The sequence below is a fragment of the Strongylocentrotus purpuratus genome, unplaced genomic scaffold (assembly GCF_000002235.5).
Source record: "Strongylocentrotus purpuratus isolate Spur 01 unplaced genomic scaffold, Spur_5.0 spur5_contig_851, whole genome shotgun sequence".
NCBI lineage: Eukaryota > Metazoa > Echinodermata > Echinoidea > Camarodonta > Strongylocentrotidae > Strongylocentrotus > Strongylocentrotus purpuratus.
The window spans coordinates 748857-767798 of NW_022145559.1; the positions used below are offsets into that span (position 1 = coordinate 748857).

An 18942-nucleotide genomic window follows, 5' to 3' on the forward strand; every position below is an offset into this window, starting at 1 on the left:
GGTAGTTGTCCTCGGGGGGTAATTGTCCTCGGGGGGTAATTCTCCCGCGGGTAATTTTCCGGGGGGTAATTGTCCTTGGGGGTAGTTGTCCTCGGGGGGTGATTCTCCGGGGGGTAATATTCCAGGGGGTAATTGTCCTTTGGGGGTAGTTTTCCGGGGGGTAATTTTCCGGGGGGTGATTGCCCAGGGGGTAGTTGTCCTAGAACCGTTTTAGATTGTGTTTAATTGTGTTTCAATATTTAGCGCGTTCTTACCCGATCTTCGTCCTTGTTTCAAAACAGGGATTGAATGTCTTGAATCGCTCACAGACTTCCACACTTCTCTTAGAGGATCGTCTTTTATGGAGACAGAGTGCTGCAAGCATTTCCAATAGCGGATCATGAAGATAGCAGCTTTTTGATTTTGGGTATAAACCCCAGACTCCTCATGCTGTCTGCTTCTGAACTGGATGCCGTCAAGTGTCTGGTAGGACAAACCCAATGCTAGACCAAGATGGTAGTACTGATCAGTGTTCATCTCTTGTGTGATGAAATCCTCACTCCGAATTTCTCCAGCGTTGCTTTAAATGGGAATGCAGGGAGAAGAGAAAAAGGGCCCTGATTTAATTTATTAGTAAGGCTAGATAATTTCATTTTCTAGCATCCCAGATTTGTGTATTTTTCTTCTATTGGTTCTTTTAATAATACAGTAATGCATTGTATTTTATCTCGTGTAAAGATGTTCATTTTTTTCAGCTGACACAATTAACATTAAGAAATCATTAATAATAAACAAAAATAATAATGATTAAGAGCGAGCCACACAGGGGAAAAGGCATAGTAGTAATAATAATGAGCAAAATAGAATTGGCACAACAAGTTGTTAAAGTAAAACAAATATGTTTTCTTAGAGTAATTTTACCTAAGGTCAGTGTTTGATCCGGGGACAATCTCATCTAGGCTTGAATGTATGTCGGTGGAGAATCCTTGGAGAAAAATGACAACATTTTCAAGTGAACACACTGTTCTCATTGGAACAAGAGTAGTTTCAATTGATGATAATAGGACATGACACTTGCGTTTAACAAAATAAGCAATTACATGATATTTACGAATCTTTTTCATTCCTTGTTTTTAAAGGTACCGTGCAATATATGTTTTGTTTTACTACTATAAAATCACCCACGGATAAGTTCTCGTCAAGTTTACAAATTGATACATCTTAGAATATAACATAAATGAAAAATATGCAGTGATCCTGGATGCCATAAAAATGATAAAATTGAAACATTTTAAGCTATAAATACTGTTGTTTATAGTATAGTTTGAAAAGGAGGAGAAATAGGATAAAAGAAGAAAGGAATTAAAAGAAGATGAAGTAGAAGAAATATTAGATGGAGAATTTGACAAAGAAGAAGAAGAAAGAGAGAGAGAGAAGGAGAAGAATGATGAGGAGAAGAAGAAGAAGATTGACAAACCAGTCCGTATAGCCATGAACGTCATGCTGGTATTTGGTTGATTGGTACTTGTTGCTGAAATCGAAATGTTAATCATCTGCATTCTGGCATTGGTTTCCGTCGTAATTGGCATCGAAACTAGTGTCTTCTGCCGGTTGAATAATTCTGTCGCAGATATGATCTGACAAAATATTATATGTACATTATTTAGTGTTGTTTACTCCCAACAGAATTGGGGCAATGCTAAAGACGCCGTGATTACTCCGCAATAACACTTATCGAATGTAGCCCTGTTGGCTAAAAGTACAACAAAATATAACCCTAATATTTGCCCTATACCTAACCAAATCCCAAATGCCACCCTGACACTTACCCTATACTTTTGCTTTAAGCCAGTAGCGAATGCAGCGCGAAACAAACATCCTGATTTAAAAACCAACTTTTGTTTGTGATACGCACGTGCATATATATAGTATACACTTACGAACATAGCCTAAAATAGAGGCATAGCCTGATTGAAGTTTACTGAGAGTTAACTCGGCATGAGCAGGCCATTAATAGTAGCACTGAGGAAATTTCTTTGAATTTAATGCCTTGTACCAAGCACATCTTTAAATGAAATTTCGAATGTTGAAATATTAACCTAAGAATCCTTGTAGAATAGTTTTTACCTTTTTTCTCCGATTGCATTCGAGCTCTAGATCACTTGACTCAGGTTTAAGTGCAAAACATCTTCCAGGATGTACTTGATGGTAAAGAAAATTTTCCTCTTCTTCCTGAATTTTCTGTTTAAAAAAAATACACAAAAACAGTAACAGCACATTTTATAAATGTAATGATTGAAATACATAAAGTTATAATGTAATTGTAAATACATAAAGTTAATTGCAATTAATTATTGAAAATTAATTGCATTTTCTTCGTTTTTTGTTTATGAGGGGGCGTCGATGTACCCTAGCGCCCGCTGCGTACAGTCATGATTTATTGGCTAAGCAATGGCCTCGTCACTGTGAGCCCCCAGGATCAAAACCGTGTCGATATGCTATATCAGTGCCCTTTTATAAGGCATTAATCCCCATTACTCTCAGTTATGACTGAAGGACGTAGGTCCCCTAGTTGATTAGCATAGTAGCACCCACATGCTTTAGCAGTCACGCAAAACAAACACTCCCCAATTGTCATTCAATAAAATCTGAGAATGTATACTATTATCTAGATCTATTAGGAATAAATCATTGTCAAAATCATTCAATAAATTGGGTTAAAAATAATTATTCCACCATTATGACCAACAGTGTACTACGATTGTTGAATTAGATTAAAGTATGTTGCATTTGATAGAAATCTGTTAAACAGTTCTAAAATATTTACTTCGAAATGTTTCACACGTTTAAGTTAATGAAACTGTTTGTTTTTTTATTAACTATCTAGATTAAAAAATATCTTTAGGGTCTCCACCAAAATCTTGTCTGAATCTGGAACACTATTCACATGTTAATAGAATGAGTTTTGCTTTATAATGTGGCTTTCTTGATGTATCATACTGTACTCAAAGGAATTTCCTTCTTGTCTGGACAAAAAATTATAATGAATTTCAAAACGATACGATATATGTCTTTTAAACACCATGAAATAGGTGATTTTAAAGGTTATTTGTACGAAAGGATAGTCTTGAAATTGGAGTTCAAATACATAGAGAGACCGTTAAACATTTCTATTTTTTAGACCGATACTAATACTGGGTGCAACTTTGCAAGAGAGACAATTGTACTATAAAAGTAAACAATCTGACAATTATGAAATAATGTTTTTTTTAATTATTATAAAATATATGTAACAATTTCCAGCTAAGCCATGCGCCATCTTCAGAGGTGTATAAATTGATGTTGCCCTATCAATAACAATAACAGGCCTTAATATACATCATCCAAGAAATGAGAGTAAACCCGTAACAAAAATTAAACATTTTTAAGTAACCATTTACAAAATTGAATGAAAAACAAGACTTAAAGACAATGAAAGACTATGCATTCAGTGACACATTTAAGGTACAACACATTTCTACCATGATAACCGTGCTGACAATGTAGCTCACTAAGCGGTTTCATTGGAACATTTTTGTTTTAATAGAGAGGGTGTACTCACTTTGGTCGGATATTTCGATATATATGTGTGTATATATATATATATATATATATATATATATATATATATATATTTCCTCATATTACCTGAACAATGTAAGGTATGTCTTCATGTATGTATATCCGGAGTGTGATGTCTTCCCCATGTGCCATGTCAACGGGAAGGAAAGGGGTGCATGCCATTCGTTTACCATGAGCATGATGAAGCTTTATCGGTATCCATAGCTGTACCTTGTCCTTAATGACAGATAAGGCATCTATGATGAGGTTGATTTGCCTTTCTTTAATGATACATTGCGTTTCACTATCATCAAATGATTCATCACGGTTAACTGTAAGTAATTGCATATTGAAAAAAATCAGATATTAATCTATTTTAAAATAGGTAAGGGTTTGCTTTCTTTGGTAAGACCCTTATTGATGTAATGGCTTTGAACATTCTTCAATATGTTGCAAATTTTCTAGTTCACAACATTCACGCTAATAAGTAGGCTATTAATACAATTGAGGAAATTATGATATAAAATGGAGTTTCGATGAAATATATAACTAGCTGAGTGAGCAATGTATGCGAAATAATCTGTAAAATTTGTTAAAAACATATTATTATCAATTAACTGTTTCACTGCGCCAATTATGGGGGCCACTTGAATCTCACGTGGTGAATCTTGAAAAGTGGTATTTTGTATTAATAACAACTCCCTCGCATCCTCCTATTGACAACTATTACCTGAAGTTGATTCAGTTTGTTTCCAGATGATCCCAGCATGAACACCGTTTGACTCCAGCAGTGTTGCGGCATGAGGGAGACTTAACGTTATAGGCTGGTTCGTAGAATAGCGCCACTGTACAGGGAATGTGATGCCAATGCCATAGCCTGTAAGAAACTCTCTCTCTCGGATAGGTGGGGGATCATCAGTGACTAGAGCTATTGATACATCGTGGCAAGTACCAGCTTGCACTCTCCTTGGTGGAATCGACATTGTGACGTCACAACTATCGAAACTTAGAATCCCTCCTTCACAGCCAATACTGCGATGACTTTCAGTAGATCTTGCAATCGGCAGATCTAAACCAAAAAAAAGGGGAGGGGGGGGAAGAAACGAGGAAAAAAAGATGAATGGTATGAGGTATTGATAGCTCAATGATTACTCATTCCTTATTACTCTAATGGATAGCCTAAAAAGGACATCGTTTTGTCAACGCTGTACGGTTGATAAGTTAACGAATCGTCAAATCGAATTCGATTGCAGAATAACGCCGCACTATCATATCCAAAAGAGGATATTACATATTTATTTTGGTTTTGTAGAAACAAAGAGCGCATAAACTATTGTTTTTGTTTTAACTTTGGAGATGTGCATAAAACGGGTCGAGTGGGGTAGCATTTTCATTTATTGACCCTCGAAAACAATCTTAGTGAGTAGTAAAACAATTCAAAATTAAATGAAATACGTACCCCGGAATATATGAACATCATCTTCGGATAAGCTGCCAAAGAACCAAAAATATATTGTATGAGTATATTTAGAAATGTGATGTTTAACCTATGATACATCCATGTTTTACGCCGTAGTACACATTGTTTTATATTACAGTCATGCATCAACATTGTTTTGATTTATGTGATGATGCACAATTATAATTCTTTAACGACTGCTGTTTGCAGCAAAATAAAATATGTAGCCGACAAATCTTATGAAAATTAAAAACGAATCTTTCAGAGAACCTGAATTTGAATCATACAAGAATGTTATACAAAATGTGAACATTTATTACGCAGATAATTTACGCAAGTTTATTGATTCATTTTTGAATAATTAAATCTTGAATCATATTTTACAGAGCCTGGTAAACTAATTGTTATAATTGTCTTACCTCCGGAATACCATTTGCCTAATGCGCTCCTCTCTGGCATACTGTACCGGAGTAAAACCTTTGTTATCTTTGATGTCGATCTTGGATCCTTGATTTATTAGGAATTGTATCAGAGCCTCCGCAGGTGATAAGTCATCCTCACTCTCTTGTTGTATCTATTTCGTTAATGAAAATGGTAAAAGAACTAGAATATTTTGAATAAAACAATAATACAAAAATAGAATGTTTCGATTAAATGTTGTTTCTACACTCCTACCGGTAACGGGGGGTTAAGATCCTTATATTTGCAGCAATCTATTCACATGGCACTATCGGCTTTTAATATGAAATTATAATGATGATAATAATGGTAGTGATAATGGTAATAATAATGATATTGATAGGCCTAATACTACTACTGCTACTATTACTGCTAATAATAATAATCCAACATATACAGACTAAACGCAACTAAGCCACCCCCCTCCATCCACCCCCCCCCCTCCTCCCCAACCTTCGTTCTATGGCCACTCCCACACATTTACTCACGCGCACATCACACACATTCACAAAAGTTTCATTGCATCAGTTGGTGAAAAGATCGTTAAAAAATATGTATCAAATAAAACAAACGGAGAGGGTATTTATTTTATAAATTACATATCAACAAATATTTATAACGTTCACTATTAAGGACATTGTCCTTCCCATATTCAGAGATTCATTTAGATACACTAACAGTTCTCACTTAAAGAGAAACTAAATCAAGAAAAACGTAACCTGCTTCAAAGCTGTCGTCACTTCAACCTGTCTTTTCTTACAGTGGCATAGTCTGATGGAAATCTGTAAGGGCGTCTGGCCATCGTGTGACTGAGGATTTAAACCAGCACCTACTGATATCAACTTCTCAATGATTGATGTTAGCCCGCTTATAGTAGCAAGGTGAATGGGTGTTAGACCAGCACTGTCGCTGTGTTGTATAGATGATGCATCCTTTGAAGAAGAAAAAAAAATAACTGATGGAATTTAGATATTGTCATGCAATGGTGATGTGCCTTTTATGAATTTTGATGTTTGTCTGTATAATCATATGAACACATAAACTTCATATTGAACGCCATCCATAATATAAAGTCGAAGATATACAAATAATGACACTCGATAGATAAAACATTGTCGAACATTCATTACTATCATTATCATTATATAATAATGTGATATACATTTACTATTGGCTTGTTATATATAACCATCATGAAAGAGAATATACTTATTTAGGATTACTATCAGCAGGTCTAATAGCAGAACTGTATAGTAATCAAAACTATTGTTGATGAAGTGTAAAGGTAATTGGGGGTGTAGTATAGGTGACGGTGGTACTGCATCAGCTATATGACATAAGTCATTAGTATAAACAACACAAGCTGAATGAGTTACAGCTACATTTACCTTATCAAGAAGAATCCGTGCAGTGTCAACATTGCCACATCTCAGTGCAATACTTATTGGTGATTGACCTCTTCTGGAAAGTCTCGTGCTCATAATTGCTTTCTGATCCAGTAAATCCTTCATTATTGATTCATTCCCACTTTATTAAAAAGAAAAAAAACATCTTGAACATTTATTCATTATTTAAATATACAAATACTGTAAATCTGCTTTTTTATGGGGATCTTTTCTCATTTTCTCTTTTGTTCACCCCCCCCCCCTTCTCTCTCTCTCTCTCTTTCTCTCTCTTCCTTTCTTTTCTCTTCTCTCGCGCTGCTTTTCTTTCGTTCCCCTTCCATTTTCCGCACATTTCTAGTCCTTTCCTTTGTTTTGGTATTCTCGCGCATCTCTACCTCATTCTTCTTTTATTTCTAGTTTTCTCTGTTTCGTCATGTTTTTCTTTCTAACAAACTTATCCTCTTTATTTTGTGAGCTGTGCTCACTTAGCAACGGTTACGCCTCATTTTCATTTTTTGAAATAAATCTGAATATATTTGTAATTCCTGGACAAAGGGTTAACGCCTACAATTCGTATATTTTGTAGCTCTTACGGGGTTTTTTTTCTTCTCCATTTGTCTTTTTTCGTTAACCATCGGAGAACTATTTTCATTTTAAACTGTATTCTTATATATATTACTAACATTTGGAATCTAAGATCGCTTCTTTAGGTACAAAGTATTTATTAGCCTTGTAAATGTTCTGTTTATAATTAACCACAGCATGATTCTCAAATTATGGACGAAATTATAATTGCTTTCAAAGTTACCTATTTTTGCATCATATTTTTCGGAATCATACTGCATAACTAAGTATCAATAAAAGGTGATTTAATTGTAGCTGAAATTTAGGTAGTATCTCATACATTTTCTATTCTGCGTGTCCTTTGAAAGCGCTAATAAACCTTCGTTAAAATGGGATCCAAAGAAATAACATATTAAGCACCATTTCAAGAAAACTAAGAAAAAATGTTTTGCATGAATAAAAAGGATGAACGTTTTTATCGAATGCAACAACATTACATTTCAACCCTAGTAGTATTTTGTGATACAGTCGAGGAGAAGATTAGAACTATTATTAAATTATGAACATGTTCTTGAAACGGTTCACCTTGCTGCAGCATAATGGAGGGCTGTCCATCCCTCTGCATCTTCTGTCTCAATATCTGCATTGTTTTCGAGCAGCAGACGTACACAGTCCAGATGTCCTCCCCTGGCAGCAACCATAAGTGGCGTGACACCTTCTAAGGTCTGTAAGATAAATAATATAGGTACGCTGCCTACATGTGTTAAGTAGGTCTACAATACGATACATATGTAGTCCTACTCTAAACTCATCGATTAATATAGTTTGCCCTACATAAGAGACAATCAGGGAGAATATGGAATGCTTATGACTTGGATGATCATTGTGTTGATAGAATAGCATCTTTTCCTTTTTTAATGTATTTATTCGACAGTGATTATATTTCTTTTAACGAATACCTTCAGCACTGCTAGAACAATTATTTCGTTACAATGCGATTTAAGATGCTCTGTGAAAACAAAAAGGGATAGGACACTTGTAAGATCCATTAGCCATTCCGAATTCCAAATGTTTTGTTTAATATGCATAACCGTAAATCTTGTACAATGTCCTCCCATTTTTTTCTCGCTGGTCATTTCCTTTCGTATTGTTCTTCCTTTTTAAACACTTGTGTGTGTTTTCTAACTAAAGATCAATAACACCAGGGATGACGACACCATGATAATTATCATGCCTGGGACAATTACCTCCCAATTACGTGACGCAGGTAGTGGTAAGTGACGTAAGTAATGTCTCATCAACAGGCATATTATTTAAAGAAAACAAAATAAAACCGTTGGGACAGTAAAACAGTTTGACAAGTTGTGTGTGAGAGGTTCAATATTAAGGAATATTTAACTTTTCTCAGCTACATCCTTTCATTAGTATACTTTAAATCTTTACTCGTATATCTCAAAGCCTGAAATTGGGTAACTCATCCCGAAGGACCCGTCTATAATTTTCAATCTGATACAGCACACTTAAAAACACCACACAAAAATGGATGGCTAAATAAATTACGGCCAGCGCGACACGATTCGACTGTTTAGTAAGACAAAAGAGCCGGTTGAATTGAGTAACCCACCTGAAGTCCAACTTTAAGAGCGATGAGACTATATCCCGATGAACCGCTGGAGTTATTTCTCAAGAAATGTTTCAAACATTCGAAATGACCATTATTTGCCAAAAAATGAAAAACTGTCCAACCGTCATTATTATGTGCCTCGATATTTGCTCCTTTCGTAATGAGATATTCTATAACATCAAGATGACCCCAACGAGAAGCAGCATGGAGGGATAGATCACCATCATTTGCTGCTTTGTTCACCTCTGCTCCTTCGTTCACTAGATATTGTACAACATCGTGATGACCCCGACGAGAAGCAGCATGGAGGGATAGATCACCATCATTTGCTGCTTTGTTCACCTCTGCTCCTTCGTTCACTAGATATTGTACAACATCGTAATGACCCTCCTGTGAAGCAGCAAACAAAGGTGTACATCCATCGTTATCACCCATGTCTTTATCTGCTCGTTGACTGATGAGAAACTTGACAACTGCAAGATGGCCATTGAATGATGATAAATTAAGAGGCGTAATGCCTTTATAACCTCTCCTATCAATATCTGCTCCTCTGTTAATCAGATACTTCACTATGTCTAGATGACCTTCATGAGATGCTGCAAACAGAGGTGTAGAACCACTCTTTGCTGCTTTGTTCACCTCTGCCCCTTCGTTCACTAGATATTGTACAACATCGTGATGACCCTTCTGTGAAGCATCATATAGAGGTGTACATCCATCGTTATCACCCATGTCTTTATCTGCTCTTTGAATGATAAGATACTTGACAACTGCAAGATGGCCAGAGATTGATGCGACACCAAGAGGTGTCTTACCGTTATAACCTCTCCTATCAATATCTGCTCCTTTGTTAGTCAGATACTTCACTATATTCAGATGACCTTTATAAGATGCTACATGCAGAGGTGTAGAACCAATCTTTGCTGCTTTGTTCACCTCTGCTCCTCCGTTCACTAGATATTGTACAACATCGTGATGACCCTCCTGTGAAGCAGCACATAGAGGTGTAAAGCCATCGTTATCACCCATGTTTTGATTTGCTCCTTGACTGATGAGATACTTGACAACTGCAAGATGGCCAGAGAATGATGCGTCATCAAGAGGCGTATTGCCGTTATAACCTTTCCTATCAATATCTGCTCCTTTTTCAATCAGATACTTCACTATGTCTAGATGACCTTCATGAGATGCTGCAAACAGAGGTGTAGAACCACGCTTTGTGGCTTTGTTCACCTCTGCTCCTTCGTTCACTAGATATTGTACAACATCGTGATGACCCTTCTGTGAAGCATCATATAGAGGTGTACATCCATCGTTATTACCCATGTCTTTATCTGCTCTTTGACTGGTAAGATACTTGACAACTGCAAGATGGCCAGAGAATGATGCGACACCAAGAGGCGTAATGCCGTTATAACCTTTCCTATCAATATCTGCTCCTTTGTTAGTCAGATACTTCACTATATTCAGATGACCTTTATAAGATGCTACATGCAGAGGTGTAGCACCAATCTTTGCTGCTTTGTTCACCTCTGCTCCTTCGTTCACTAGATATTGTACAACATCGTGATGACCCTCCTGTGAAGCAGCATATAGAGGTGTAAAGCCATCGTTATCACCCATGTTTTGATTTGCTCCTTGACTGATGAGATACTTGACAACTGCAAGATGGCCAGAGAATGATGCATCATCAAGAGGCGTATTGCCGTTATAACCTTTCCTATCAATATCTGCTCCTTTTTCAATCAGATACTTCACTATGTCTAGATGACCTTCATGAGATGCTGCAAACAGAGGTGTAGAACCACGCTTTGTGGCTTTGTTCACCTCTGCTCCTTCGTTCACTAGATATTGTACAACATCGTGATGACCCTTCTGTGAAGCATCATATAGAGGTGTACATCCATCGTTATTACCCATGTCTTTATCTGCTCTTTGACTGGTAAGATACTTGACAACTGCAAGATGGCCAGAGAATGATGCGACACCAAGAGGCGTAATGCCGTTATAACCTTTCCTATCAATATCTGTTCCTTTGTCAATCAGATACTTCACTATGTCTAGATGACCCGGGCGAGCGGCAGCATGGAGGGCTAGATCACCATCATTTGCTGCTTTGTTCACCTCTGCTCCTTCGCTCACTAGATATTGTACAACATCGTGATGACCCTCCTGTGAAGCATAATATAGAGGTGTGTCTCCATCGTTATTACCCATGTCTTTATCTGCTCTTTGACTGGTAAGATACTGGACAACTGCAAGATGGCCAGAGAATGATGCGACACCAAGAGGCGTAATGCCGTTATAACCTTTCCTATCAATATCTGTTCCTTTGTCAATCAGATACTTCACTATGTCTAGATGACCCGGACGAGAGGCAGCATGGAGGGATAGATCACCATCATTTGCTGCTTTGTTCACCTCTACTCCTTCATTCACTAGATATTGTACAACATCGTGATGACCCTCCTGTGAAGCATCATATAGAGGTGTATAGCCATCGTTATCACCCATTTCTTTATCTGCCCCTTGACTGATAAGATACTTGACAAATGCAAGATGGCCATGGAATGATGAGAAATGAAGAGGCGTCTTGCCGTTATAACCTCTACTATCAATATCTGCTCCTTTGTCAATCAGATACTTCACTATGTCTAGATGACCCCGACGAGCGGCAGCATGGAGGGATAGATCACCATTATTTGCTGCTTTGTTCACCTCTGCTCCTTCGTTCACTAGATATTGTACAACATCGTGATGGCCCTTCTCTGAAGCTTCATATAGCGGTGTAAAGCCATCGTTATCACCCATGTCTTTATCTGCTTGTTGACTGATAAGATACTTGACAACTGCAAGATGGCCAGAGAATGATGAGAAATAAAGAGACGTCTTACCGCTATTACCTCTCCTATCAATATCTGCTCCTCTGTTAATCAGATACTTCACTATGTCTAGATGACCCAGACGAGCGGCAGCATGGAGGGATAGATTACCATCATTTGCTGCTTTGTTCACCTTTGCTCCTTCGTTTACTAGATATTGTACAACATCGTAATGACCCTCCTGTGAAGCAGCATATAGAGGTGTACAGCCATCGTTATCATACATGTCTTTATCTGCTCTTTGACTGGTAAGATACTTGACAACTGCAAGATGGCCATAAATTGATGCGACACCTAGGGGCGTCTGTCCGTTATAACCTCTCCTATCAATATATGCTCCTCTTGTAATCAGATACTTCACTATGTCTAGATGACCTTTATTAGATGCTGCATACATAGGGGTCCATTCATTTTTTGCTTTTGTATTTACATCTGCTCCTGCATCTACCAGACATTCAACAACAGTAAGGTGACCCTCACGTGAGGCGAGATGCAAAGGTGTATAGCCATCATCGCCATCTCTGTCAATTTCGACTCCTTTAGTTATGAGATATTTCACAACATCAAGGTGACCCTTACTTGCTGAAGTATAAATGGGTGTAGAACCATTATATGAAGCTTTGTTTACATCTGCTCCAGAATCGACTAAACATTCAACAACACAAAAATTACCCTTCTCCGAAGCAAGATAGATAGGTGTATAGCCATTGCTATCACCAATATTGATATTTGCTCCTTTACTGATGAGATATTGAGCAACATCCTGGTGACCACTCCGAGACGCGAGGTGAAGAGGGGCGTCACCGCTTCTACTTCGCTTTTCTATATCCGCCCCTAAATCAATCAAATAGGTCACGAGGTCAATATGCCCTTCTTCTGAAGCGATGTGGAGGGATGTATTTCCATCAGGATCCACACTGTGTAGCATGACTAGCTTGGCATCACCTGTCTCGTCTTCTAGAATAGACCTTGTCTTTACAAGATCGCCTTCCATCACCGCTGTAAAAAGCGCCATGTTCACTCTGTCTTCCTTCTCGGTATGTGTATTGTCTGTCGCCATAGGAAGGAATTATGTATTTATGTAGTTAACGGGAAAATTAACCAATCCATAACAATTCAGTATTTAAATTTGAATAAACCAGGGGGAACATAGGATATAGAAAGATGTACTACGCATGGTACTGCATATTAAAGAGATGATTGGTAGTACGAAATCGAGGGAAAGCACTGAATACTGACATTATGCTTTCACATATTTTTAAAGCACTTAAGACATGAAAGGGTGGCTTATCTGAATGTGCTCATCTTCATTATCCGTCGAATTGGTTTCCTGCATTCCATGATGTTTCGGAAAGGGCGTTTATCGTATCAGGCGACGTAAAAGTTCAGTAAGGCTCTCTCTCCTATCGCTTCAAAAAGGCGTTAATCCTTACCGGTGGCGTACAACTTCAGTAAGGCTCTCTCTCTCCTATCGCTTTAAAAGAGCGTTTATCCTATTAGGCGACGTAAAAGTTCAGTAAGGCTCTCTCTCCTATCGCTTCAAAAAGGGCGTTAATCCTTACCGGTGGCGTACAAGTTCAGTAAGGCTTTCTCTCCTATCGCTTCAAAAAGGGCGTTAATCCTTACCGGTGGCGTACAAGTTCAGTAAGGCTTTCTCTCCTATCTCTTCAAAAAGGGCGTTTATCCTACCAGGCGACGTACAAGTTCAGTAAGGCTCTCTCTCCTATCGCTTCAAAAAGGGCGTTAATCCTTACCGGTGGCGTACAAGTTCTGTAAGGCTTTCTCTCCTATCGCTTCAAAAAGGGCGTTAATTCTTACCGGTGGCGTACAAGTTCAGTAAGGCTTTCTCTCCTATCGCTTGAAAAGAGCATTTATCCTATCAGGCAACGTACAAGTTCAGTAAGGCTCTCTCTCCTATCGCTTCAAAAAGGCGTTAATCCTTACCGGTGGCGTACAAGTTCAGTAAGGCTTTCTCTCCTATCGCTTCAAAAAGGGCGTTAATCCTTACTGGTGGCGTACAAGTTCAGTAAGGCTTTCTCTCCTATCGCTTCAAAAAGGGCGTTAATCCTTACCGGCGGCGTACAAGTTCAGTAAGGCTTTCTCTCCTATCGCTTTAAAAAGGGCGTTTATCCTATCAGGTGGCGTACAAGTTTAGTAAGGCTCTCTCTCCTATCGCTTTAAAAGAGCGTTTATCCTATCCGGCGACGTAAAAGTTCAGTAAGGCTCTCTCTCCTATCGCTTCAAAAGGTGTTAATCCTTACCGGTGGCGTACAACTTCAGTAAGGCTTTCTCTCCTATCGCTTTAAAAAGAGCGTTTATCCTATCCAGCGACGTGCAGTAAGGGTCTCTCTCTCTCTCTTTCTCTCTCTCTCTCTCTCTCTCTCTTCTTTCTCTCTCTCTCTCTCTTTCTCTCTCTCTCTCTCTCTCTTTCTCTCTCTCTCTTCTATCGCTTCAAAGAGGGCTTCAAAAGGGCGTTAACTCTAACCGGTCATGTACATGTTCAGTAAGGCTCTCCCTTCTATCGCTCCAAACGAGTATACATCCGCTTTGGATTCCATTTCCTCACATCAAAAAGTAATCCACAGTCTCGTACAAAGCATGTGATCTTCCTGGCCTACATATTAACGTAATATCAACTCTGTAGAAAAACATCTGATTTCATGTCGACTCCGTGTAAAGAGACCGCTTCGCTTTTTCTTGACTTCTATTGATATGAGGACAAATATGCGTCGCACAATTCTAGAGAAAACCGAGACACAAGAGCAATCATGCATTGACCCGTTTCTAATAAAATTTAAACCCAGAGTTGAATCTAAAGTCGCGTCATGAAAAGTTTTAGGGCGACACGAACAAAAAGTCAGCCTCCACATTTTGTATGCAGAACATCAATGGTGTAAGGGTTTGGCCTCTTCCATTACGCGTGGTGAGGGGTGTCCCGTACAATGAACAGAGGGGTCCTCCTTTGTCGATATTGCAGTCCCCACTGTTTGTCTGTATCGCTCTCATTCATACTATATAGATATAGGTATTCAAACTGCACAAATGCACACACTGGGACATGCACCCCCGCACACGCACACATCCTATACATGTGTACATATTAAATTTCACATTTCTCTCTCGCTCTCTCTCACTCTCTCTCTCTCTCTCTCTCTTCCCCTCTCCCCTCTCACCTTTCTCTCTCTCTCTCTCTCTCATTCTCTGTGTATTTCTCTCTCTTCCTTTCTCTATCTCTCTCTCTCTCTCTCGCTTCTCCTACTACGTCTATCAGGGATTTACAAGTACACATACTCCAGCATAGAACATGAATGAAATTGGCATGCAAAATCTTTGGGGTATTTTTTCTTCAAAATTTGAGAATTGTTTTTAAAGGGGCACGTTCCCGCCAGTGTAGTTATCGGAACTTGCCATTTGCGTAAGAGCCGTATTTTGGTGGTGTCAATAGGCAGCTATAGCGCCGTCCGCCAGTGCGTACGTATTTTGAGCGCCCTCTGGAATACGGGGAACGTGCCCCTTTAATGTTTAAATGTCAACAAAAACAACGTCAGTTTCCAGACCAAACTAGCTTACTTTATTTCAAGACGTATGAACACCCATGAGATAAAAAATACATTTAATAGAGATGAAGGAATAAACGATAATAACTAGTCATAAATTGAAAATGTAACTACATGTAAATACAAAGCTAAGAACACGTTTACATGTAAAACAAGTTATAAAGACAACTGCTGCACCTTACTTTGGCTTTTTAACACTCCCTGCAACAGACAAGAATTTCCGAGCTACTATAAAATATGGCAAAAGTTGTTCACACATCATAAGAAAAAAAATCATCTCCCAACAATGATAGGCTGGAAAAGCATGCAAATGGTAAGTGAGTTGATAATGAGTAAGGCTTTATAATGAACTGGTAATGGTTGACAAATGTGTAATATGTTGATACACTGAGGAGCTTCAAACATCCTTTCACAAGAATATGCATCCGATCATTCATATGTTAAACAAAATCTACTGTACTACACAGTAAGTGGACTTAATCTGTTTTGAAAAGAAAATGCCAAATTTGAATGAAAATATGGTTTTAAGACTTAGAATGAATTTTTTTAAATAGTACGCTTTAGATGATAATAAATAATGAACAGTATCATAGAAGAGAAATAAGTGAAATTCTGAAATCGGGGATATCATGACCTTCGTAAACACTGTGTTGCATCTTATCAGGCAGAAAATAACTTTAAAGATTCAAAGCACCCAGTCAGAGCATTAGATAGGTGACGCTACATAGAAATGGAACCAGCTAGAGTGCCGTCTTTTGTCATCAAATATTGTTCAAATAGCACTGTATTGTATCCACTGCTATTTCTCTCTGCCAAATAATCCGACAATAGAATCAACCGAGCGGAACCAACTGTTAAACAAATTTATTATGAGTCCTGAAATATCAATTTGTTACTGCTTGGAATTGGGATAATGGAAGGGTAACCCGACACATGCTCTGCCGACATTTGCTCCGCGACATTTGCTCCGCCGACAATTGCTCCGCCGACATTTACTCCGCCGACATATGCTCTGCCGACATTTGCTCCTCCGACATTTGCTCCGCCGACAATTGCTCCGCCAACAATTGCTCCGCAAAACGCGATAATTGCGCCGGCGACATTTGCTCCGCCGACAATTGCTCCGCCAACAGTTGCTCCGCCGACATTTGCTCCGCCTGAAGCGACACTTGCTCCGGTGACATTTGCTCCGCCGACAATTGCTCCGCCCAAAAAAATGTCCCATAAAATACAAATGCTACTAGTACTACGACAAATGCTTCGCCGACAATATTTTTTGTTCTTTTTGTTCTTCATTTTCTGAATGCATTTCATGAAATATTGTAGATGAAATGAATTGAATGAATATTGATGATAATAATAATAACTAGATTTGTAATACTTGTTTTGAACAAGTATAGGTGGGCTGGTCTAACTAAAATTTGAGACAAAATAAAGGGCAAATTTGATATAGCTTATTGTCTCAGCTACAACATACTCGAAGTTTAGCGTAAACGAAGCTAAAACGACGGAGATATTGCTCGCGAAAGACGGGAATGTAGAATCCAGTTTTGAAAAAAGTCATGTCCCATAAAGAATACACGCAAAAAGTGAAAAAAATTGATATTCCTCCTTTAATCACAAAAATACGCCATGATGCTTTTGTCAAAATGAAAAATTGTGAAGGCTGCATTCGTAGAAGATTGTCCCAGCTAGAACATATCAAAATTTGGAAGAAAATCGATCAATATTTACAGAGATACAATCAATTTTCAAAAAATATGCTGACGTCATAATATGCAAATTGAAATTATGAGTTCGGAGGCCATTATGATGACGTCGTGAGTTAATTGAGGGTCAAATGAGACATGGAATCATATCTCCGATTCATACTCTATCAACATATGAAAAAATAGGGGTCACCTTACATTCTAAAGAGCTACAATGGATTTTGTATGGGCATGATTTTTTCCCATAATGTATTACAAGAGCTCGCGCGCACGGACATGTATCTTAAACGGACACTCACCCCGTTATTAATGGTCAGAAAAAGGTGAACAAGGTATCAAAATGCTTGAAAAAAATGTGCTCAATATGATGACGAAGAACATTTGGCGTTTCTATTTTGCAAAATGTCAGAACGCAAGAAAACGCGCGCGCATGCACGTGTGCGAGATTTTTTATAAAATGCTTCAAATGGCCTAAAACGTATGCTAAATGATTTTGAGTTTTTTGGGGAGCATTTTGACAATTTGCGCGCGCACCGACGCGCGGACGTACGCGTACGTGAGCATTTTTTGACCTTAAATTGACCGGACGGATATTGACCTTAATCATGATAAATATGAATGAGAAAAAACTTTTGTTTATGAAGATATGATCATGAGTTGATTTTCAGAAAAATTTACAAAATGGCGCCTAGATGACGTCATCAGTGAAGGTCATAGTTGAAAACGTTATTGTGTTTTGTACATATGCCTATACATATATGTGTGCCAAATTTGAAGGCATTTGATTGAGCCATTTTCAAGTAATCGTGCTTACAAAAAAGTGGTTCGAAATAAGTAAAATAAATAATAAAGGCAATTCTAACGAAATTATAAGGTGGTCTGTACGATATACAGCCCACCTGATAATAATGGCAATTTTAACAAAATTATAAGGTGGTCTGTATTAGATACAGCCCACCTAATAATAAAGGCAATTTTAACAAAATTATAAGGTGGTCTGTATTAGATACAGCCCACCTGATAAATAAATAAAGGCAATTCTAACGAAATTATAAGGTGGTCTGTACGATATACAGCCCACCTGATAAATAAATAAAGGTAATTCTAGCGAAATTATGAGGTGTTCTGTACGATATACAGCCACCTGATGAATAAATAAATAATAAAGGCAATTCTAACGAAATTATAAGGTGGTATGTACGATATACAGCCCACCTAACAATAAAGAATAATAAAGGCGATTTTAACAAAATTATAAGGTGGTCTGTATAAGAAACAGCCCACCTGATAATAAAGGCAAATCTAACGAAATTATTAGGTGGTCTGTACGATCTACAGCCCACCTGATAATAAGTAAATAAATAAACAAAGGCAAATCTAACGAAATCATAAGGTGGTCTGTACGATATACAGCCCACCTGATAATTACAAAAATAACATTAGTAACACCACCAACCATAATAATCATTGTTGTCATTATTATTGTGATACTGCTTCTAGTACTACTCCTACTACATGTACTAAGAAAAGGAGGGGAAGAGGAAGAATCTTATTGTTTCATTTTTGTATTATCGAGGCATACAAATGCACAGGGAGGTAAGAGAGGGAAAAGTAAGGCGACAAAGAGGGAGAGAGAGGGAGAAAGAACGAGAGGGGGTAGCCTATATGTCCCGGGTTCAAATTCAGTTCTCTTTAATTTATTTGACCCAGTACTGATGATCATA

General features: G+C 38.0%; 1 protein-coding gene across 1 annotated transcript; it reads right to left on the reverse strand.

Moving 5' to 3' along the window:
* Positions 1–210: 210 nt before the first annotated feature.
* Positions 211–12967, reverse strand: LOC764582 (serine/threonine-protein phosphatase 6 regulatory ankyrin repeat subunit B-like). Its single transcript, XM_030994413.1, has 7 exons — positions 9314–12967; positions 6217–6429; positions 5458–5612; positions 5039–5070; positions 4532–4648; positions 901–964; positions 211–559 (listed from the first exon to the last, which is right to left on the reverse strand). The coding sequence occupies exons 1-7, from the start codon at positions 12965–12967 to the stop codon at positions 211–213; spliced, it is 4584 nt and encodes a 1527-aa protein (XP_030850273.1).
* Positions 12968–18942: the final 5975 nt, after the last annotated feature.

Excerpts from the sequence above, each read along its gene's own strand:
- LOC764582 (XM_030994413.1), bottom strand. The coding sequence starts at position 12,967 with ATGGCGCTTTTTACAGCGGTGATGGAAGGCGATCTTGTAAAGACAAGG. Across the intron at positions 6,430-9,313 it reads TAGTGAACGAAGGAGCAGAG|GATGCATCATCTATACAACA; the intron begins GTGAACAAAGCA and ends TCTTCTTCAAAG. Across the intron at positions 560-900 it reads GGATCAAACACTGACCTTAG|CAACGCTGGAGAAATTCGGA; the intron begins GTAAAATTACTC and ends TCCCATTTAAAG.